We start from the raw sequence: 24,406 nt of genomic DNA on the forward strand, positions 1-24,406 counted from the left end.
AGAGGCAGAGAGCATAAAATGGCCAGCACTCACTGAGTGCTTCACTGCGGCTGCTCTGCATGAATATAAACATGGCGTGAATCTTCTGATTATCTGTAGTCCCTGCATATGAACTGACTGCACAGTCATTTCTGGAGATCATTTTAGCCCATCGTAGGCAAATTATTCTACACAATGCATTCTATACTAAAACTCTAGAGAAATATATACATTTCCTCTAAAGGATGAAGGCATGCTCAGGTTTATAGACATATCATGGTACAACTAATTAAAATAGCTACGAATTGCTATAATCCAATATTTATCAGAATACCTGACAAGAGAATCTGGAACTGCAAAAGATGTGCACGGTACCTTGGGCAGCTGCTGCTTCAATGATCCCATGCTTTCTCAGTCACTGTAGTTTTACTGTGTGTTTAACATTTGGTAAGACCAGTAGCCCTCTTATTATTTTCAAAATTTAATCAAGACCTGGATGGTGGTCACACAGTTGTTTGCTTTATGATAATTTGTTTTATGCGTTTCTCCTTGTGTCATTTAACAATACAAAAAAAGTTTAACCACGCAGGTGGCTTCAGAGTTACGGGTAATGGTCTACTTCTTACACTGTGTGGCGGCTACACGGGTTTTTTAATTGCTTGTTTTTCTGTAGTCTAAACACACATCGGACAGAGAAAAGATGACACTACCTCACACTTAAAACTTTAAAACAAAAATTTTATCAACCATGCCATATTCATGTGTATTCGTAAATGGATTTTAGAGTCAACTTTTCAAGTTTCATAATAAATTCCCTTTGGGATTTTTTAATAGAACTGTAATGAATTTGTGGACTAAATTGGTACAGCCTCAGACGTTTTATTTAAAGATGGAATGCTGGAAGCAGTCCTACGAAATGACCAAACTCAGGCTCTGTCCATCAATTACGTCATATTTAAAGTTGTACCTTTCCACTCCCTCCTACCTGGGTCTGGCCCACTCCCCATTAACCCGTCTGAGCGCCACCACTAGTCACTTTACGCCGGCCCCGGCCCCCCTTGGCCTGCCCCTCCTCAGAGCCCTCCGGGAGCCCCCGGAGCCACCCTCCCCAGGGCCTGCGACCTGCCCCAGCAGGCTTCTCTGCACCCGTCATGGAGGGCAGGCGACACGCGTGAGACGTGCGCATCCGCCGCCAGCACACCCCCTGCATCCCGCCAGCAACTGTCAATGCACGCACCAGACACACAGATGGGCCTGGTCCCCTCTCCTTCCTGCCACTCCCCATAGGCTGCCTCCTCAGAGCCAGGCGAGGATGCCCCCAGCTCTAGGGATGTGATGATAGAACATTTATCCTTGATGGGGTACAGTGCTGTCACCCCCTCCTGCAATGACATCGCTGGAATTTACTAAATATACTCCCTGGTACCACAAGACAGTTTCTCAAAAACTGTAGCAGGCGTTGGAGTCTGTACTCCGGTGAAATGTGACAACTCTGATGGCAACGGCGCCCCCTGCTGACCCTCATCGCAGAACTATACGCAGAGGAAGCACCTGAGTCTTGTGTGCAGTCTTAGGGTGAAAGTGTTCCTCACTGTGAAAACAACAGATGAAGGTGAATTATTCCCACAGAAGTTTCCTGTCCTCCTTCACTTTACCTGGCCTCCTGTGTGTCCTAACAACCATCTCACCTTCTCAGGAGTGTGTCAGCACTCCAGCAGAGAAGGGCCCCACCTGATACCTGTACAATGTCAACACCTTGAAAAGGCAGAGTCACACACACAAGAAGATCCACTCTAGAAGCACATCACTGCAAAGTACGGTGGAGAGGAGACAGCGGCCAGGCTCGGGTGCAAATGGAGCTCCGCCATGCACCAGCTGCTCGTCATTCAAGAACTGGCCTACGGTCCACTCCAGCCGCCCCGTTAACAACACGGGAGAGATCACAGTGCCCAGCCCACAGGCTTGCCGTGGAGATTAATGCAAATATGAAACGTTCAGCAAGCACCTCTGATGAGTGCCCATCCGTGTTCTCTGTCACCATCGTCCTGTCCTCATCAGCATCACGGGCACAGCTTAGGCATGAGGGACACACACAAAGCTTCATCAACATGATGCTGTATTTGCTGAGAACGAGGAGAAGGGGAATCCTCTCCTCTGAAGTCCTAGCACCTGCCTAAGACAGACCTCAACCCAACCCCTGGAGAACAGAGATCGTGTCAGGTAGGAAATGCTGGAAGTGAAGGGCCCCTGAGGATGCAGGGCTGGAGCCCTGGAGAGCGAGAGAACAAGTTCTCTGCCAACACCAGCCCCAGGCACATGAGTTTGTGCCCTGGGTATAGACAGGGGGCATGTCAGCAGTCCCCTCGACAGTGTATACCGGGAGAAGGGATAGATTTCATCCTCTATTTTGAATATCAGGATAAAGGTAAATGGGTTAAAATACAGAGAAGATAATTTGGGCTCAGTGAAAGGCCAAATTTTCACACCTTCACAAAAGCGGGTGGGCTGTTTCCGGGCAGAGCAAATTCAAGCCCAGGAGGGGTCATTCTCTAGATCACCTCACCAGTCCTTCCTAACTCTGAGAGTCCAAGATTCTGGGCATAAAGACCACTGAAAAGGGCTTCCCTGGTGGCACAGTGGTTGAGAGTCCCCCTGCCAATGCAGGGGACACGGGTTCGTGCCCCGGTCCGGGAAGATCCCACGTGCCGCGGAGTGGCTGGGCCCGTGAGCCATGGCCGCTGAGCCTGCGCGTCCGGAGCCTGTGCTCCGCAACGGGAGAGGCCACAGCAGTGAGAGGCCCGCGTACCGCAAAAAAAAAAAAAAAAGAAAAAAAAAAAAAAGAAAAGACCACTGAAGAAAACCTGAAAATTAAACAATCTAAGCAGTCAACTCAAAAAAGCTAGAAAAAGATCAAAATAAACCTAAAGAAAACAGATGATTTCTAGAAAATCATATAAATACTAAAACTGATTCAATTAAAAGTAGAAAACCTGATTATAACAGAATCAGAAACAGATTTAAAACATAAAAAATAAAGGAAAACTGTACCCTGAGTTTAAATGGAAAATGCTAAAAACCAAATAACTGAAACCAGTACCTTAAAAATAAGCATACATGTGACAAGAGAAGCTTATCTTAGGGATTCTAGGATGTTAACGAATAGAAGATACATTATTGAAATTCACTATAATGGTGTAAAGGAGAAAAAAAAATCATATCATCAACAGTTGCCCAAATGTATTTGATAACATTTAACAATTATTCCTGATTTTTTTCAAAAAATCCAACAAATCCAGGAATAGAAAGAAACTTCCTTAACTTGTAAGAACACATAACAAAAACCTGGAACAAACATACTTAGTGATAACGTATTTTATTAACTTAATTTCCCATTAAGTTGGTAATACCCTCACAAGAGGGGAATTTGCCAGTGTTCTTCAAAATTACATCTGCATTTACCCTGTGAGCTAACAACCCTACTTCTAAGCAAGCCTCCCAAAGACAAGCTGCCAAAACATGAAGCAGTGTGTGAACAACACTATTCTTTTTATATTCGCTATTCCACCACCTGTAACAGCAAAGACTGGAAACCACGGAAAAAGATATTAACAAACTACCTACCTATGGATGTTTTAAAAAGAGAGAATGAAAAAGATCTGTATCTCATTCTAAAGACTAATCTCCAGGGCTTCCCTGGTGGCACAGTGGTTAAGAATCCGCCTGCCAATGCAGGGGACACGGGTTCGAGCCCTGGTCTGGGAAGATCCCACATGCCGCCGAGCAGCTAAGCTCGTGCGCCACAACTACTGAGCCTGCGCTCTAGAGCCCACGAGCCACAACTACTGAACCCTGCACACCACAACTACTGAAACCCATGTGCCTAGAGCCCGTGCTCCACAAGAGAAGCCACTGCAATGAGAAGCCCGCGCGCCGCAACGAAGAGTAACCCGTTCGCCACAACTAGAAAAGCCCACACACAGCAACGAAGACCCAACACAGCCAAAAATAAATAAATAAATAAACAAACAAACAAACCAACATGCCCATTAAAAAAATAAATAAATAAAGACTAATCTCCAGAATAAATTATTAATTGGGAAAAAGGAAGGAACTTAAAAAGGGAGTATAGTATGCCTCATTTAAAAAAACTGGAAGAAATATGAATATATTGATATATAGCATTATGTATTCAAAAAGAAACATTTAAAGAACAAACCTTAGCTAATATAAAGGGTTAACTTTGAGGGGAAGAAAGGAAGAGAAGTGAAGGGACAAGAGTAGAAGTAAATGTCTCTGAACTACATTGCTTTGTAACTTCAACTTTGGACCATATAAATGTTGTATGTAATTTTTAAATGTAAAAGTAGGAGCAAAGGAATCCTGAAAAAATAAAAAAATCAACTGAAACAAATCACTCTAATTGTATATCAAAGAGATAGCATACCCACAGACAGCAGAATTATTTTAGGTGACTTAACTTTTTCTAACATGACATATCTTAAACACATAAAGAACCACAAGGAAAATCTTAATTAAAATAACATTCAGTAGGTTATTACTAATAATTTCAGTACTGTTTTTGAAATCATTATATATTTTGATGTTGTTTGGCACAAAGACTTTGAGCAGAAGAAAAGAAATATAAGTGTATAATAAAAAAGGTTAATTAAAAACCCCAAGATCTTTAATTTAAATGAATGTATGATTTATTTCTACGTATTATAAAATCTACAAACCTCATAGCTCTGCCTACTGAAAACCCTAAAAGAAATGAAAACCCAAGAGTAACGTGCATCCCCAGGATGCAGATTATGGTCTCTAAATACCATAGTGTAGTGGGAACGAAAAGGAACCAGAGCTCCTAGGGAAAATGGCCAACTCCAGGTCTGGGTAGGAAACAGACAAAATGAGCCTGAGGTATCCTGTCCTGTTAGAACACAAGCAAGTTACCAAAGATGACCACACTCATATCAAAAGAACAGGAGATGAGATGAGATGACAGCACAATTTGAACATTACAGTAACAATAAAAATAATAATGACTTCAAGTGGACTAAAAAACATAACCTCTATTTTTTTAATGCATGAATTCATAATACCTCCCCCCCCAAAAAACTTTCAAGTTATCTTCAAAGACTATTAGAGCATTAATCACTATGTTGTAAATTAATGAAGAATTAAGCATGTACCATGCCTTTCCTATATTAATTATATTTCGTGGTAATTAAATAGTTGATAATAGAAAACTCTTTTTTATAAAAGAATGCTAATAACAGATGCAGAAGGAATGACAGAATTAGGGGATCATCATTTTACAATCTCTAATAAAATGATGGATATAAGTACCCATCATCTGGTAAACATTCATGGAGAAATTTACAATAGAAGAAGCAGGCTGAAAAATTCCTGAACCCACTGATCAACCTTAACCTATTTAATATTTAGGCAAATTGCTTGAAAGACGCAACATACCAAAGCTCACACAAGAAGAAATACATAACCTAAATAGCCATACATCTGTAAAAGAAATTGAAACTGTAGTTTAAAACCTTCCCAGGAAGCAAGCTCCAGGCCCTGATGGCTTCACAGGTGAATTCCACCAACCACTTAAGAAATACTGCCAGTTGTACCCAAAATCCTCTGAAAAATTCGAGTGTTAGGAAAACTTCCCAACTCATTCTATCAGATCAGCAGTGGCCTGAGACCAAAACCACACAAAGACATCACAAAACAATTAGGAGATATAATATCAGAAATAACAAAGATGAAATACTTACTAACAATCTTAAGAAATGTGCAAAATTAGTATGAAGAAAATTCTGATATACTCCTACAAGACATAAAAGTATTTCTGAACAAACTGAAAGACATTCCACATTTATGGGTAGGATAAATCAACGACAAAGATGTCAGTCCACCCTAGGTTAATATACACATTTGTCACAGCTCTATCAGAGGTGCCAACAAGCACAGAAAAATCTAGAATCTTCCCGAGACAAATGCAAAGACGGCTCAGAGAAGAAAGGAGGCTATGAAAATGGCACAGAAGCCAGCCTGATGTGGATCCCACCGACCAAACTGGGGACTTCACAAAGAACAAACTTAGGTTCACAAAGAATAATGTCTGTAATTGATTATAAATTACTGAGTAAATAAAAACTGGAGAGTCCAAAGTGACACTAAACAAGAAAGACAGAGAGGAGAGAGTGCACTCAAAACCGTTTCCCACCACAGGAGGCGACAATTACATCACTTTCCTAATCTGAAAATTGGTGGTTACAAGAGAAAAGATGCAAGCGTTTACCCTGCCATTACAGGAATCCACCCAGTTGATGAAGGAAAGCTCTTTACAAAAGCTCAGCTAATAAATGTGGACACAATGACATAATTTTAAAACCACCATTTTCTAAACTCAAAAAAACTGATTTGGGCAAGGAGTATTAATGGATGTCAAATCCATTAGCTAAAAGAATTTTGGGAACAGGATATTCAGAAACGAAGTGCATAGTTTCCCCTGTAAAATATTCTTACGACAAATGTTAAACTTCAGTCTATGCAAGTCTCTACACCAAACTTCAAGGTCATGGGATACAGAGGAAAGAGAGCAAGAGGAACCAGTCAGAGAAACCAGAGCAGGGCACACTGCATTCCCACTTTTCCTCCTCTTGACTGGTGTCCCTTCTCTCCTCTGTCCGCCCCAGTCCGTGTCTCGGCTTCCGTGAGCGTGATAAACACGGTGCAGGACAGAGGGCTCGCTGCCTTTACTCTCATCCTGGACGGGCTCGACACTGGCCCTGCTGGCAAATCGACCAAACTCCTCTGAGAAAGAAGAGCAGCAGGAGAAAGGCTGAGCAGAGAATATTCCAGAAGGCAGAGCAGGGGTGACGGTGATGATGGAGACAGAGCCAGCAGCTGAGGAACTGCACAAGTCCTAGTGATCAGGGTCTGGGAGGACGGAGGGCCAGGACACGGTTAAGGGGCCAGCCAGGGGGCAATTCTTAACTCAGATATAAAACGTGGTCCCCTCGCCTCTCCAGCCTTGGAATTCCACCCTGAAACAAAAGACTCAGTGAGTGTTACCTTTGCTGGTGGAGAGGTTGCCAAATGTGCCACACAGGCAGAAAACTCCCCCGCTGTGCATATCAACGTGGAGTTGGTAGCCACTCAGTCCACACTCCGGGCTGTCATCCGAAAGGGGGCTATGAGGAGGCAGCTCGTAGGGGCTAAAAAGCAAAACAAAATGTACCTGTCAACACCAGAGGTAAAATGCTTGAATTGGAAATACTCTTTAAAAAACTAACACCCCTTCAAAGCACCAGCTCTCATCAACCCTCTACAGATTCCCAATCACATTCAGTGCCACAGACGCAGAAGAATGGCCCCCCGTTCCTTCTACCAACTTCCATAGAAATGGGCAGAAGCGTGTGTTCCCTGCGCATCCCCAGACCACCATGACAGAACGTGGTTCTGAAATCCACCCGAGGCAGCAGCTCCGCTCTGCTCCGCAGTGGTCTCGGCATCCAGTGGGCTGAATGTGCAGCAGGAAAATGCACCCAACAACAGACCTACAGCTCAGGGACTCCCCCAGAAGAAGACCCAAAGCCACAGTGAACGAGCTTTCATTCAGTAAGAAACGCGTTACTATATAACGTAACAAACTCAGAAGCACTGGGGAGCATTTCACGTTAAAAAAAAAAAAAAAAAAAAAAGGCATATGGGAGTCTCAGGCCCAGGGGAAGGGTGAGAGGAGCAGTGAGCCGGAAAGCGTGTCCCCCACCTGATGGCCCGAAATCCATTAACAGACACACTGTCCCAACCAAGCAAAAACACATCTGCAGGTCAGGCCAAGTGGGCCACAGGTCTGCCTGCCTTTCAAGACATGAAAATGCAAACTACTGCAGAGAACCTGCAGCACCTCAGTGCACTAGCATCTGGCAGTAATGAAGCTTCCCTGCCCTGTAAATCATACTCCACAAGGTGCATCACCCTGAATCCAAGCAAATGAGGCAAACAGCTACTGATGGATAATCCAATGTTTCTAGCAACAGCTACATAATTTTGTCTGTTGGCTTCTGTCTAGTGACTAAAGACAGAATGTCTTTGTAGCTATTCTCAGGATATTAAGATGGTATCAACTCCGGATCCTTTATGCTGACTGTACAAAATTTAATACACCGCATACGAATACATACACAGCAGCCGAGCCTAACGTGCTCCTCTCCACAAGGTGATGGAAATGAAGATTTGCCATAACAAAAGCCAGTTCTTCCTCCCTCTGAAAAAGAATACATTTTTCAACTGAAATATTTTAATTTTTCATAAGGTCGTTGTGAAGATCGCAGCACATTCATCTTACAGATAGATGTGGTTTCTTACAATCTAAGATTCCTGCAGCGCCAATGCATTATCACTGTCTAATAAGACTTATCTGTCACATTGATAGCAGGACCACAATGCACCCAAATACACAGAGCATGCGGTACCGAAAGGATTAACACACTAGTATTTATGAAACATCAAAGTGCTGTCTGACATATGATGCCTGTGGAAATACATTTTGTTAGTTCCAGGTTGTTTCAAAGTCTTTTCAAAGATAAAGAGAAGGCTGGTAAGAACTTCACAAGGTTAATCCCACACACACTCAGCAGCTGTGGCAGGACCTGTTTGACTTGGCAAACCCAGTGGGAGGGATTAGACTCCAAGTCCACTCGTCAGCAGGTCGGGCAGCAGGAGACAGGACAGGATGGCACAGGAGCCGACACCCGTTTCTCCCCGGGCACAGCTGCCCTGCCGGGGGAAGGTGACCCAGACGGCAGCCTGAAGCTGCCCTTCTCCAGTGGCCGATGGGACGATCGAGTCAACCAGAGTCCTGGCTTCCGCTCGGCCAACCCGGATGGACCAACTCAAGAGCCCAGAGCGAGCCAAGTGCTGCCTGGCCCCCAGTCACCTTGTACAGAGGGACTGAGGGAGAAAGACGACCCGACGGCAAGAGCGGGACGAGGGAAGAAAGGGTCCGGAGGCTGGCGTGGGGACCTGGGTTCTGCCTGGCCGTCGTGTACAGATGTGAGTGCTGTCCCCAGAGTCAACTTGGGAGCTGCCATCCTTACATGGCTCCAGGCGAGATGCATCTGCGGGCCCCAGGTTAAACGCACAGGAGACGCTCTGGCAGAGGAAGGGCGTGAAAGGAGCAGAAGGATGGAATGTGGACCAGATGGAGGAGGAAGGGGAAAGTCCCAGGATGTTAAAGGGGTAACGTGAACCAAAGCACCCGGGCGGGAAGGGCTCGTGTGTCACAGGTGAGGGTAGAAAGGCAGACCCGCTGCAAAGGCGCAAGGGCCAGGCAGCGGGGAACATGAGGTCCGTAGGAGGGTGCAGTCGCTGAACATCTAAAGGACTTAACCCTTGACCCCATGCACGACGGAGCAAACATGGCAGGTACAGGCTGGGCTTACCTTCCAGAGCCCCACCACGAGGCCCGGGTGCAGGCAGAAGATCCGGATCAGCCTATCACAGCCAAGCATGGTGGACTCGGTTAAGTGACTCAGGTTGTACTTTGCAATTAAAGAATGCCACCGAGGTCTTTGAACATCATGCCAAAGAAAGGAGAGAGAGAAATGAGCTCTGGCTTCCCCCGTGTTGTCGATTCTCTGTGGCACACCTAAAAAGACTATTAAGAACATGCCAATCATGCACACATTGCTAATAAGGAGAAACAACTTGTATAAATAAAAGGCAAAATGGATAAGTCCAAATTTCTTACCGTCTATCTTATTCTCCCCACCCCCACTCTTACTGTCAACTCTACGGCCCCGTCAGCAGTGAGCTGAAGAATCACACAGGTGAGGGAGAGGAAGAACTGTCTTCTATCCTCTTCCCCTCAAAACCCAGCACAACGCCACAATCAGCAATAGATTCTCAATGTATGGGATGCATAAGCAAAGATGAAATCCCTCAAATGACAAAAAAGTAGGGAGTCTAGTAGGCTGCCTGAAAGCAGGTTAACCTTCTAAAGTTATTATCAAGAATAGCTCAGAGACAGTGAAAACTGTAGCGTCGGAAAATAAATTTAAACCAAAATCATGAGTGTTTTCATGAAGGAGATAGAGCGTGAACTGGATATTAGAATTAGTGTCTAAGAGTAAGTAACTCAAATGTGTAAGAAAACACAACTCAGCTCTACTGTTCATGACACGTAAAATCAACAGAAGGAAGCATTCTATCTGCTCTATCACGGTAGGCGGAGATGTCTGTCATTCCCAGAGGCAATTCAGGAAACCCTGAGGGAGAGGCAATCTCAGTGGTCAATTAACACAGCTCAGCACCAGAGGAAAGTCTCCAAGGAGCTGGCGCCAAGGGTGCGCCTCCAGCACCTACGACACACGCCAGCAGGTGACAGGTATTCAACTGTTCGTTAAGCAGAAGTTCAAAGCCAAGGCATTCCGCCGTGCACTGTCTCAAAGCAGAGGGGGCTGTAAGCGTGGAAACCAGATGCCTGGCTGCCAGACCATCCTGGCCCCTCACTCAGAGAGCTTCTCGCGCTGAGAGCTACACTGGTCAGGGAGAGGCGTTCGGTGAGCATGCGCGTGAGGGAGAACCTAAAAATATGCTCAGCACGGGAGAGCAGACTCGGGGGAAGCTGAACGCCAGGTTGGGAACCGGAGCTGAAACCTTAGCTTCAGCCCTACAGACTGCCTCAGCGTGACCTTCACCTGTGTCCAGGGAGACGGCCCCACCTTCGAGGGAGGGAAATGAAATGAGAGAACCTCCCCAGAGCGCAACGGCGCAGCCACTGCTGTGACATCATCAGTGCGGCCACGAGGCACCGGGGCTGGCAGAACAGCCCTCAATGTGCCCGAAGCCCACACCCTCAGACGCAAGGCTCCAGACCAGCTGGACGGACTCCACAGAGAACATGCTGGTCTCCCTTTGCCTTGGCCTCACAGGTCCGTCCTGGTGCAGAAACTAAGGCTGACGTCTACCCCACGTTTCTCAGAAGTTCGGGACGCAGGGCGTCACCTGCAGAATGGAAGACGCTGGCCACAGTGACAGCGTAAAGTGTCCGACCGGGAAGGCACATATGACAGGGACACACAAACTGCAAATTACATAGATAAGGCTTTCACTGTTTTAAAAAAAAAAGTCTCACGGAGGAAACAAGAAAGACCCAAATCAGAATCAGTGAGTCTCTCCTCTGCTGTCACACAGACGCGCAAAAGGACTTGTTTCCGCACAACGAAAGCATCTGCTCACAAACTTGCGATAAAAGTGTCAATCAAAAGAGATTCCTGAAAAACACTTTCAGGGTTTGTTCACCACTGTTTATCAAGTGCAGTCTGAAGTCCATTGAGTTTTAATGTATATAAATTAAATAAAATGAATTTTCCCAATGAATTTTGGCATTTCTGTCACTGTGCAGTATCTAGTATTCCTGACCTGGATGACAATTTCAGGAACACAGTATCTTTAACTGAGCTTTACAATTCAACACTATCCATTTATGAACGTTCATGATCATTTAATTGATGTCAACAATTCTGTCCTAATCCCTGTAAACAATATCTCATGATATCAAATAACATAGTGTTCAAACTAGTACAGAGGTTGCAGACTCATTCTCCAAATACAATTTCATGGTGCACAAAACCTAAAGACCGCATTAGAAAAATTCTGGGGTCCGTCATGATACCATATAGAATTTCAGAGATTTATGCAAATAAAGGTACCATTCAAATGTGTCTGTACGCAGGGGAACCAGGAAAGAAGGTGGTTCTTCTGTGGAGATGCAGACCCTAAAGCGAGATCTCAACACCTTCCATGGCAAGGGCTGGGAGAGAAGCCCGCGGTGGGGCTGCAGCTCACAAGGCGGTAAGAACAACGCCCACAGATGCCCTGCAAGGTCACAGGGGCCTGAAAGAGGGAAGGAGGCAGCCGGGGGCAGGAAACCAACATTGGAGAAGGAGAAGGCAGCTACCTTCGCGTTTCCATACATTTTATGTCAGGAGGTCAGGGTGCTATGTGTGCCACAGTCCAGCTTTTGGAAGAAAACGACTAGTGGTGAGAAAAGTGAGCATGAGAGAGTTCTTGGGAAAAGCAAAAGCCTGATAATGAGTATGAACCCAGGGCAAAGCCATCTCATGACAGAATAATAATAAGTACTCAGTAAGCATCAGCAATACGACACACACGCATCTGATTTATGCATTTGATGATGAAATGTTTCGCTCTTCTTCACAGCAGCCACGCATGCTGAACCCTACATCACGACTGTCATCACCCCATTTTACAGACGAGAAAAGAGAGGCACAGAAAAGTCACCTGCACAAGACTGCAAATCTAGCCAAGTTCAACACAGAAGTACATAAAAAAAAATTAATGACTTTATGATCTAGTGTTTAAACTATGATTACTGTATCCCTTACTAAAGAAAGAAAATATAATAGCTTTATATATCTTTGTGTTAACATGGTTAAAACTAAAAACTTCCAAAGGCCGGCCATCTGTCATCCGGGAAATTATTATGAGAATATCATTCCCTAAGTTATAGATAACCAAGGTATGAGGAGCCTAAGCTCAGGCTTAGTCATCAGTGTGAGAAACCCCTGCTTTTCCTATATGATAGTGATCCAGAATGAAGGGAAGGCCTTAAGATGCAATCAAGGTAAATACACCACTGGTATTTTTTAATGACAAAAGGAAGGCCAACTGGCACTTACATATACGATGTCCTCACCCAGAGGTTCTGCTGATTAGTACTTACCCGTTTTTCATGGGGGTTTGAGACCGGTTCAGAAACACTGGCGTCACCCCACACAAATCTAAGGTCGACAGTGTGACAAGACGTGGCCAGTCTTTGCCATACCACATGGCCGTGACTGATGAATCATTGAAGGAAAGATCAACGTGCTCCAGGATGTGTTCTTTTCCACTATTTTCTTTCAATATAATTACCCAACCTAAACCAGATATTCTGAAGAAAGAAAAGCAAACAAAAATGTCTGCCTAGCAGCAAAAAAAACACAAAAAACAAAAGAACTGCAGTCTACCACATGTCAACTCTAAAGCACCTGGTACCCTAAAGGCCAAAGCCAAAGTTCCTAGAACACGCTCGACATAAATTTTCAAGTCACAACAGTTCTCTCTTAGGACTTATCTCCTCACCTAACAAACACTCACGGAACAGCTGCTCTGTTCCAGGAACTGGTGATACACAGATAAAGAACACGAAGGGCTCTGCCCATGGAGGGATGCCTTGAATGAATCTCCTGCTTTACTACAGCTGACGACCAGGCTGCTTCTGCTTTTCATAAAACCTCTGAACCAAATATACGAATAGGAAAATACTATGTATTTTATAGATACACAAAAGCACAAAATATCCAACAGTCCCTCACAATACAAACCACACATCGGTCCCATATACACAATACTTGGAACTTACACCACCCTTCTTCTTTAAGGCGATGGTGCATGTCAGTGTTTAACGGCCCTCTCATGACCACCATGCGCCCACCCCCAAGAAGCCACGCCTGCCTACCTGAGGGCCTCTTTGGTCTTAACTGGGAGGCCTGTGTAAGGGTGGAGAGGTTTGAGAACCCGAGCTAGAGCTGCTTTTACAGACGCTATTTGTTTTGTAATATATTCTTTCTTCCAATATCCAGCTTCTTTATCCCCAGCTGACAGTGAGTTCATAGACACGGCTGTCTTCTCTACTGAATTAACTTTCCAATTAGATCGTTTAGGTGAAAAGGCAGTTGAGTAGATTCTGATCCAAATAAAGCTGGGGGAAGAGAGGAAATATGTTAACTGTCTAAGAGACACCGTAATGCACTTGTAATTGGAACGTATTAAATTAGAGACATGCAATCATTTTTAAATAGTCTATTTCCATGAACAAGTCAAGCTGAACACTTACAGTTGTTCATATGTTAAACTGAACTGTAGTGTGAGGTAAGCGTTTTAGATTCACCAACCCTAGAAACACATACTAACAGGAAAAGCTTGCTTCCCAGGGCTGAGTTACAGTGAGTGATCTCATATTATTTGGTACCATCCCTAATAAGACCTGCCGTCTTACACCAATAATTGAAGAGAAGATCAATTATAGAAAAAAGCAGGAAGTATGTACAATATGATTCCCTATCTTAAATGCATAAATGTTTTTGAAAAGAGCAGAAAGCAGTTTTAGATAGATAGACACAGATATATACACACACAGAGACATGTCAACAGTAACTGACATGTTTGTAATTGTATGTTCTTTTTCCTTTCTATATTTTAATTTTTCAACAATGAACATGGACTGCTTGCACAAAGAGGAAAGAAATAAAGATGATTAATGACAACCAACAGTGACAGTTCACGTTTCTGAGCACCAGGTGCTGAGCGCCGCTTCAGCACTTCGTATGCATTAACCCACTTCATCCCCCCAGCAAACCCATGAAGCTGCAACTACTACTGTCCCCACTGAACCGATGATGTGACTGAGGCCCAGATGCAAAGTGCCCTAGGCCAGATCTGTACGTAAGTGACAGAACTGCCACTGAATCCACGCAGCCTCAACCCCTGAATGTCACTGCCGCTTCAACAGCGCAAAGAAATGGGTTCAAACAACTGTATCCACATTCAGAGAGCCAGTCAGCCACAACGCTGGAATTCGACTCCACACCCTTGGTTGGTTACAGTAACCATCCTAACACTCCTGTGATGAACCATTTTCACACACATTATCTCACTTAATTCACGGTCAGGGGAGCCTCAAGAGAATTAAAACGTCTTACGGAATTAAAATATTACATATATTGTTCCCCTTGATTCTTTATAAAACACAAAGTTCAAGTTTAGGATGCTTCTGACAGTCCCCAAACCCAAATACATTCATTTCTTGATCACAAAATGCTCCACCTTGTTAAAAAGCTAAAGCAGATCTAAGGACAAGAGCATATTTGTCTAATCTGACTATCAGTCAAGCACAGAAGAACTTCCGTCAGGTTGTTCAGGACATAGGGCCAGTTTAATGTTTTGATAAACAGTGTTTCCCAGAGGGCTGGAAAATAACCCCCCACATGACGATCCAGATCCAGCCCGATGTAGGCCTCCCTGTTACCCCACGCAGAGACTGCTGCTCAGGCCAAGGGCTGCCCTACGCAGGGCAGGGAGGCAGCGCCACCGAAACGGCAGGGCGCCAGGGAGACCCCACCCTTGCAGGGGGTCTCCGGAAAGTCAGCAGTGTAATCGGCTACAGCAGGGCTCCTGTCCTCTCCTCAGACAATGCTTAGAAAGTACCACAAACTTTCCAGAAACATTCATCGTTTACCTATCCAGTTGTTAATACATCCTTTTATGAAGTCTGGCTATGAAAGCACACTCTTAAAAATACAATTCAGGGACTTCCTGGTGGCGCAGTGGTTAAGAATCTGCTTGCCAATGCAGGGGACACGGGTTTGAGCCCTGGTCTGGGAATCCCACAGGCCACAGAGCAACTAAACCCGTGTGCCACAACTACTGAGCCTGTGCTCCACAACAGAAGCCACCACAATAAGAAGCCCACGCACAGCAACGAAGAGTAGCCCCGGCTCTCCACAACTAGAGAAAGCCCACGCGCAGCAATGAAGACTGAACGCAGCCAAAAATAAATAAAATAAATAAATTTGTAAGAAAATACAATTCAACTGACACAATTAAGATTCTCCTCCAAAAAAGGAAACAAACCTTATGAAGGCTAACTTCCTAAGAAGTTCAGCTTTTCAGAGGACAGCTACTTCCAAGAAAGTGGGATGGGCAAGTATGCAGAGACTCTCACTAGAGCTGAGCCCACGCATGCGCTGAGAGGCCCGGTGCCTGCCCCGTGTGGGTCTTGGATAGAGGCGCTAGAGACTAAGAAACTTATAATTTATTAGTTTATCTAAATAGTCTGAGTTCTATCCTTGAGTAAGGTAAGAACCTGCAAAAAAGCTACAGTTTTCAACATTTAGTTGACCCCTTCCTTGAAAAATGCCTCACTGCACTTTGCTTTAGTGAATGTCTTCATCTCTTACTAAGGGTCTTTAAGAAAGAGACACACAAAACTTGCCCTACATTCATTCTAGAACTATTTCAGGAATTGACACTGCGTGTATACTGACACAGACGTGTATTCTCTAATACAGGAAATATCTTTTTAAATTAAGAGATAAGAAAATCGCCCTGCCCAACCAGAGAATAATACGTGTCCCCTTCTTATTATGAGAACTTGGCTGTTTGTTAGTACAACCTGGAGAAATTTTAAACACAGATTCTAGAACACAGAGTTAAAATCTGCAGAAATGTACATCCCGGGGATCCAAATATTTTTTTGAACTCTCCCAGCTTTTCTAATGCAGCCACTCCATGGACCGGCATCTGAGAACCACTGTAGAGATGTTTCCTGCTCACTGCGTTCCAACATTCAACAATATCACAGCCCTCCATCTGTTACTCTCCGTTTCCTCACCCTATTAAACCACCAGTGAAATCTGCATTCCCCCTTATCTTGCTCTTTTCCCTGGTTGATACGGGGGTTCCATGTGGGATCAGTACCTGTCTGATCTTTTGATGTTCAAGGACAGAGTGACCTCAAAGCCAAGACACCACAAACCTCACCAGAAGTTTGCAGGATTCCACCCTCTCGCTCCCAAGATAAACTTCTGAGCTGCAGACAAAGATCATAGCGACAAAACAAAAGAAGGGGTTTCATCCCTCTTTTCATAGATCTCCGCTAGCCCAGGGATGCTCCACTGGCCTCCTGCTTCCAGGGCAAAGGCTCCCTGAGCGCATGTTCTCTCCTATCCCGCCTGCTTTACGCTTCCCCACCAAGCAAGTTCCATGGCTGGCCAGTTTCAGTTCTCCCCACACATACCTAAGGAAGCCCCTTCCTTGTCTTTCTTTAGGGTCTGCTCTGCAAGGCCCAGGCTGGGGTTAGGCAGGGGCAGGCTCCACACTGCTGCTGCAGACTGTGTGGGTAAGTCTGCCTGCCTCGGGGACAGCAAACCCTCCCGGACAGCAGACCAAAAGCCACTTTCTCCAACAGTTACACCAGCAACAAGCTTCACCTTTTTCAGTTCATGCAAAGAGATGCAGAGAAATGCAAGCCTTTGAAAATATCACACATTAGACATATTTCTACTCATGTATAAAACTACTCTTGAAATTCTTTTAAATTCTAAAAAATGGTTTAAAAGCTCCTACTAGTTTTCACGACTTCCATCAAAACACCATCAAACACGACAGAGAGATTTGGTTTTTCTCCTTACTTGTCATTGGCCAGGTGATAAAAGCGCCTGTTCACACATCCGGCGCGCAGCAGGGCCACCGCATCCAAGTAGGACAAGATCTTCAGCAGGATTTCTGAAGGCAAACTGAGAGAGGGAGGAATCAGAGAAACATCCAGAAAACAACTGGCCGTGCATCTCCAAATGGAAGGCAACAAACAGACGCTTCCTGCACAAGAGGCACACTGCACCCTCGTCTTCAATCATTTCTCGACTGATACGCTCTGCTTGTTACAATTCTCATGACTTAAACCAACGCAGAGACCCAAGGGTACAAACAGCTAATTTCCTTGGTATTTTTAATCAGGTTTTCACACTGGAAATGGAAATGAAAGACAGAGGACGCACTCGTGGCTACAGGCAGACCTCAGATATTACTGCAGGTGGGTTTGGCTCTAGACCCACCACAATAAAGCGAGTCACAGGAATTTTTTGATTTCCTGGTGCATATAAAAAGTTATGCTTACACCATACTATAGTCTATTAAGTGTGCATAGCATTATGCCTAAGAAAACAATGTACGTACTTTATTAAAAAAATACTTTATTGCTAAAAAATCCTAACCATCACCTGAGTTTTCAGTGAATCGTAGCAGTAACATCAAAGATCACTGATCACAGATTGCCGTAATATAGTGATAATAAAAAAAGTTGGAAATATTGTGAGAATTACCAAAATGTGACACAGAGACAAGAGGTGAGCACATGCTGTCAGAAACTGGTGCTGACAGACATGCTGACACAGGGTGGCCACAAACCAGCTGGTAAAAAACGCAGTATCTGCAGAGCACGATCAAGTGAAGCGCAGTGAAACGAGGTCTGCCCGTATTAATAAGAAAAACACAACCACCCCCGCTTCCAAAACACACGAGCGGAATAGGATACGTCAGCTTGTTCTCCCCCAGCCCAGGCGACACCCGCACCCTCCTCCTGCAAGACCTCACCCCTGTGATGCTTCCTCTGGGGCTTCAAGGAGACGCCAGGCCCCGGAAAGTTCTCTGAAGTGTCCTTTTCATTTCATTCATCTGCCCAAATAAATAGGATGTTGAGATGCATCCTTAATCTCCCATCTATTTCTATGATCTTAGAATTTTACAAAACACTGTAAGAATCTGAAACGCCTAGAAAGCATGACTGGTGTTAGAAGTCAGGAATGGGCACTTCTGAACCTCAGGCGAAAGGACAAATGAAAAAACAGCTACAGGAGATTGTACTCGGTGGCGGGGGGAACGGGAGAGAGAAAGGGACAGAGGAAGGCGAGGGGCAGGACAGTCAAAGAAAACCTCCCCGAGAAAATGTGACTTGTGCATGCTCTTTCTCAGGGTGTGGGAATTCACGGTCCACACTGAGGACCCTCTGCAATCCCCACTCACGCTGTCCTTGCTCCCTGTTCCCACAGAGAAAGCCCAAGCCCTGCGGAGCCGCGTGCGGACCCACGCTCAGGTGCCCAGGCCCGTGTGTGTCCAGGGACCCAGCCCTTCCAGCCCTGCCTCCCCTCCGGCCGCTGCTCTTCCCCAACATCCGTATCAGCCTCCGAAAACCCTCCCCCGAAAGTGCAACGAGACAGTGCTCTCCTCGTCCCCCATCTCCTCTCGCTGCCAAGCTTCTGTCCACACCTGCTGCCTCCACCACCCTGCCTCCCACTTCCTTTTGGCTTTCTACATTCGGTGTGAAATATACACACACTACATGCGAAATAAAGTGCAGCCCATTGCCCGCCACTGGCCTGGAACAGCTGCAGAGGCGGACCCGCGCCCAGCACCGCTGAACCAGCCACCCCTGTTCTAGCAGCCAGCCCCTCTCCCGGGTCACATGCCACCCCCCTCCCTTTCTGGGACCTCGCTGGTCTTTCCTGCTCCCCGGTGGTTCAAAACGTCCCGGGCCCTCTGAGCTCAGCCCTGAGGCCCCTCCACTGCCACCTCCACACTCTCCCCGGCACCACCGGCATCCTCGCTGCCTGTGTCCAGTGCCCAGCTGTCACTCTGCCTCCCACCCCCAGCACTCTCCAACCCCACAGGCAGCACCTCCACGGACACACCGCTCAAGCCAACAGTCTGGGATTCCCGCCTCAGGTCTGTTTCCCCAAACACCCACGTCTAGTTCATAAATGAGTCATGTCACTTATGCCCCAAATGTACCTCAACTTGGCCAGTGTCTCTCCATCTCCCCTCCTCCTAGACAAGGGAGACAGGTAAACAAGGTAATGTGAGAAATCAAATGGCATCACACCTCCGTGCTTAAAATCCCACATCATGGACTTCCCTGGTGGTGCGGTGGTTAAGAAGCCACCTGCCAGTGCAGGGGACACGGGATCGAGCCCTGGTCCGGGAAGATCCCGGATCCCACATGCCGTGGAGCAACTAAGCCCATGAGCCATGACTACTGAGCCTGCGCTCCAGAGCCCTCGAGATGCAACTACTGAGCCCGAGCACCACAACTACTTGAGCCCACGTGCCTAGAGCCTGTGCTCTGCAACAAGAGAAGCCACCGCAATGAGAAGCCCGTGCACCTCAACAAAGAGTAGGCCCTGCTCGCCACAACTAGAGAAAGCCCGTGCACAGCAACGAAGACCCAACGCAGCCAAAAATAAGATAAATAAAAGAATAAATTTATTTAAAAAATCCCACACCGTGAATAAGGTCCAGACTCCTCCCCATGGCCTCTGGGACCCTCCCCCTTGCCCACCGACCCTGCTCCTGCAGCAGGTCCAGGCCCCCTCTCTGCCCACCTGGCTTCCCCTCTAGATGCTCTTCTCCAAGCCCTCTCATCTCAGTTTTCAGTTCTCAGCTTAAATGTCAGCTCCTCAGCAAAGTCTTTCCTGACCATCCTAGCCCACTAATCTGGATTATGGAGTCCATTTGTTTTCTTGATAGCACATACCCCAATTTATAATCCACTCCTTGTTTTAATCTGTGTTCCCCCCACAAGACGGTAAGCCTCATGAGAACACGTGTGAGCGGCTCGCCACCTGCATTCTCCTCCAGGCATAGCACCTGGTACAGAGAAGGTCCTCGGATACTGATTAGAGGGACCAGCTGGATGCGTATCTGTCCTACTTGTCCTATCAGGTTATCATATGACAGATTCTATTCCCCGCGTATACAAAGTTTAAATCAATGTCCTTAATTAAATCTTTCTTTTTTGTCCTTCTCTTTCTTTTCAAAATCAGAGTGAAAGTATGTACACTGTTAGCTGAGCTAGTTATGACATGGTATTAAAAGCCCAAAACCTGAAGTCAGGCAATTTACGTTGGAAGTGCGTAGACCAGGTGCACCCCCCGCCCTGCGCCGTGAGACGCTGCAGCAGCGCCAGGCTTCCAGCGCTGCACACAACACTGAGCGTACAGCTGGTGCTCCAGCAACGTCGGCACGGTACGGATCCACAGCATTTCAGCTTCAATCTCAAATGATACATTTTTTAAAAAGTTTCTACAGATCTTGCTGCTGAGGGTCACAGTACAGAACCTGCCGTGGCAAAAGAGGCTCCCAAAATCCTGAAAGCTAAAGAAGTCAGAGATCTCGTAAGCTTTCAGAAGAACACACTTTAATCTTCTTTCTCGTTTTTCAAGGGTCTTTATCAAATGGGAAGTGAATAATTCTGAAGAATCTTTTTTAAAAAGGAAAACTAAATTTACTTGTCACTTTTAGAAGTTTAGCTTCATGAAACTAGTCTAATAATGACAGGCTGATGACTCATAATCATCCTCTCCGTGTTGTGCATTCTTCCGACACAGTTCTATTCTTAGAGAGCTCAAAAGAGCAACCCCATGGGCTTCCCTGGTGGCGCAGTGGTTGAGAGTCTGCCTGCCAATGCAGGGGACACGGGTTCGAGCCCTGGTCTGGGAAGATCCCACATGCCGCGGTGCAACTAGCCCCGTGAGCCACAATTACTGAGCCTGCGCGTCTGGAGCCTGTGCTCCACAACAAGAGAGGCCGCAATAGTGAGAGGCCCGCGTACCGCGATGAAGAGTGGCCCCCGCTTGCTGCAACTAGAGAAAGCCCTGGCACAAAAACGAAGACCCAACACAGCCATAAATAAAAAATAAAATAAAATAAAATAAAAAGAGCAACCCGGTATATGCAGCCCCCCCCAGAGCAGCAGACCACCTCCGCTCCTTACCCGTCCAGAGACACAGAGCAGCCGGTGCAGGATTTCCCGCAGAGCTCATCCAGCCGGGCACGGTGACCCAGAGAGGCGCAGCCCGCGACCAGCCTGCCACCTCACCCGGTTCTGAAAACAAACATGGAAAATACAAAGTATAAAGGCGCCTGTCCATTCCCCTCCACAAAACATAAAGGATTCATAAACTCCAAAGACTACTCACTATGAAACTTCACCTACAACGAGGGAGGGAGGGAGGGCAGCAGGGAGGATGGTGAGACAGTCAGCATCCTGAGTAAACCTGAAAACTGGACTCACTCTGACTGACGTGTTTTATTATAGGCTGTCAGCATATCAAAGAGCTGCTATAAAGTGTTCTGAATGGAAATAAAAAGGGAATAGATAAAATGCATCAGCTGTCCAGTTCCAATAACACAACAGAAACCTAATAAAGATAACATCCACAGAGTAAAAAAATGTAAATTTGTGAACCAGAGCTGCCACCAGTCTCCGAGTTTGCCGACCTTTGAGGAATAACGGCTGGTTCCAGCTCTGGCAGTCACAGCCACAGGAGGACCACACACTCATCCTCAAACTCGCTTACCCTTTACATCTCACATTCAATGGAACACGTTTTAATTGGCATTCTTTTTATTTCAGTGGTAAACAATAAACGTAAAATAATAGTGAATCTTATAGTCAATGGCTTTTAAGACTTAATGAGATCTAATATTTTATGCAGTTAGTCCTTTTCAGAACCTCCCAAAATAAATTTTTATTAAAATCAGTCCTCAAGACCAGCAGTACTCAACAGCAGCTGGGCAGGGATCTGAAATGCCCAGAAAGTCACCAAGCTCAGTTTCCCACTTCTAGGCAGCAGTGCACAGAGAGCGCTCCTGGTGGGCACACGACTTCTCCTGGGAAGATCTGGAAGTTTCCTTTTTACCCCCTCCCCAATACACACACCGATAACTGCCCCACCTCCCGGCCAGCATGCTATTTCAGAAGTGACTAAAATCTAGAGTGCGTGTATCTGTATGCTTAGTTCGCCAGCGCTACGGCTCTGAGGATGTCCTTTGTTCACCAAGGGTTTTACCACTCCCCCACCCCATTTTTCCCACCAAGATGACTTCCTGGATATATTTAGACTATCACTCAAAAAGGATATGGGCAATGATTGGGGGCAAAAGGAGGGGGGCCTAAGAACTTGGAAGTAAGGGCAACAGTCTCTCTGGAAGTGGAAGAATGAAATCCACACGGACAGATCTGAACAGAGGGTGGCCCTCAACCCCAAGCATAACCTGCTCTTAGGAGGCACGGGGAGTGTATCACCCATGGACTCGGAGTAGCCTGGTGCCTGCCACGGAGATGGACACGCCAAGATGTACGCGTCAGCAAGCGCTCAAGTCGCCTGACGATGCCCCAGGTGATTCTGACCAGCGAGAGGATGAGCTTCTCTTCCCTTAACAGATTTTTCTCTTCAGAAACAAGCATAATGGCTGGCACACAGTAAGCCCTCAATAAACATGAGATATCCTCTGCACGCTGCCACCTCAACCCAGGAGAGGCTGAAAACGGGAAACCATTCCAGATCCTGCTGCTCCCCACGCCTCTCCATCCCAGCTTCAGCAAAAGGCACTCGGGCGCTCTTCATCTTATCTGACTTCCTAGCCAGATGCAGAGCAGTAGGGAAAGGGCAAGGAGAAATGCTAATCTGGAGAGCTTTGCAACGCCCTCTCCCCCTTTGACCAGAGAACTCCACCTGTGCTGTAATTTTATACTTCTGTTGTTTCAGCAAACATTTCCACAGTAGAAAAGCTTTAAGTCCACTGCCCTGGCTCTAACAGTAATCAGAGGTAAACTACAATTTCCTAATCGTATTAATTTCCTAGGGCTGCCTTAACAAAGTACCTTAAACTAGGTGGCTTATTGTCTCACAGACCTAGGGGCCAAATGCCCAAAATCAAGGTGCTGGGAGGGCCATGCTCCCTCCCAAGACTATGGGACAGAATCCTTCCTTGCCTCTTCCAGCTTCTGATGGTTGCTGACAATCCTTGGTGTTTCTTAGCTCATGGCAGCTAAGCTAACTAACTCCAATCTCTGCTCTCTCCTTACAAAGCCATCTTCCCTCTTTGTGTGTGTGTCTTCCTATAGAACAGCAGTCACATTCAATTTAGGACCCACCCTAATCCAGCATGACCTCATCTTAACTAATTACATCTGCAGAGACCCTATTTCCAAATAAAGTCACATCCTGAGGTTCTGGGTGGACATGAATTTGCGGGGGGAGATGGGGGCACTATTCAACGTGATACACAATTTTTTTAAGTATTTTTAAATGATTTAAAAGCATTCCTTATTTTAAGTGGTTAACTAATCCTGCAAACTCTATATGACCTGTGTTACAGATTCAACGAAAATATCTGCAGGAGACAAAGGTTTCTGACACTTAGGCTTTAAACAAAAGGAATTTCTTTTACCTGTCCATCAAATAATAACAATATCTACCCAGAGTCCCCAGGTGGTGACCCTTAGACCACTACAAGTGTGAAGGGTCGTGCCGAGAAGTCTAAGAGTCTAGACACACACTGATGAAGACTGATGAAGGACTCTCCCTGATACACTATTTTTTAACTTAAATGAACACTGCTGTGGTTGATCAAATATAAATTTGTCTAGAAGCATCAGTAAATTGATAACAGCTTTTTGCCATTATGTATTTCCTCAATCAAAAGATGCAAAAAAAAATCAAAACTATTACCCTAAACCTTTCCAAGGGAACTGAAAAAAAGTAAATCAATACAATCTATTGATCAGTTTCAATCTAGCAAGTTAGCAAAGACCAAATAAATGATAAGGACAAGGGCAGCTCCGCTGCAGACAAACAGGCATTCTCCTTCACTGCTGGGACCACAGATTGGTGCAAACACTATGGACAGCCAAGTCCTTAAAAGGCACAGGTTTTTTTAAGCCAAGAATCTCACATCTAGAAATACCACCCAAGGCAAAAAAACGAGCCCAAAGACTTCACTCAGGAATGTC

General features: G+C 45.7%; 1 protein-coding gene across 1 annotated transcript in view; it reads right to left on the reverse strand.

Annotated features, from left to right (window-relative positions):
- The window catches only part of FBXO15 (F-box protein 15), a gene marked incomplete at both ends in the record, with an annotated part of 39,764 nt that overhangs the window by 11,107 nt on the left and 4,251 nt on the right, over nt 1-24,406 (reverse strand). Inside the window, 6 exons of the mRNA XM_082667133.1 lie at nt 7,060-7,202; nt 8,172-8,254; nt 9,432-9,558; nt 12,737-12,946; nt 13,514-13,756; nt 17,247-17,351. Of these exons, the coding sequence (XP_082523259.1) occupies nt 7,060-7,202; nt 8,172-8,254; nt 9,432-9,558; nt 12,737-12,946; nt 13,514-13,756; nt 17,247-17,351 (911 nt within the window). The remainder of the gene's footprint in view (nt 1-7,059; nt 7,203-8,171; nt 8,255-9,431; nt 9,559-12,736; nt 12,947-13,513; nt 13,757-17,246; nt 17,352-24,406) is intronic.

This window comes from Grampus griseus, assembly GCF_964374135.1.
Source record: "Grampus griseus genome assembly, chromosome: 12".
Taxonomy (NCBI): Eukaryota; Metazoa; Chordata; class Mammalia; order Artiodactyla; family Delphinidae; genus Grampus; species Grampus griseus.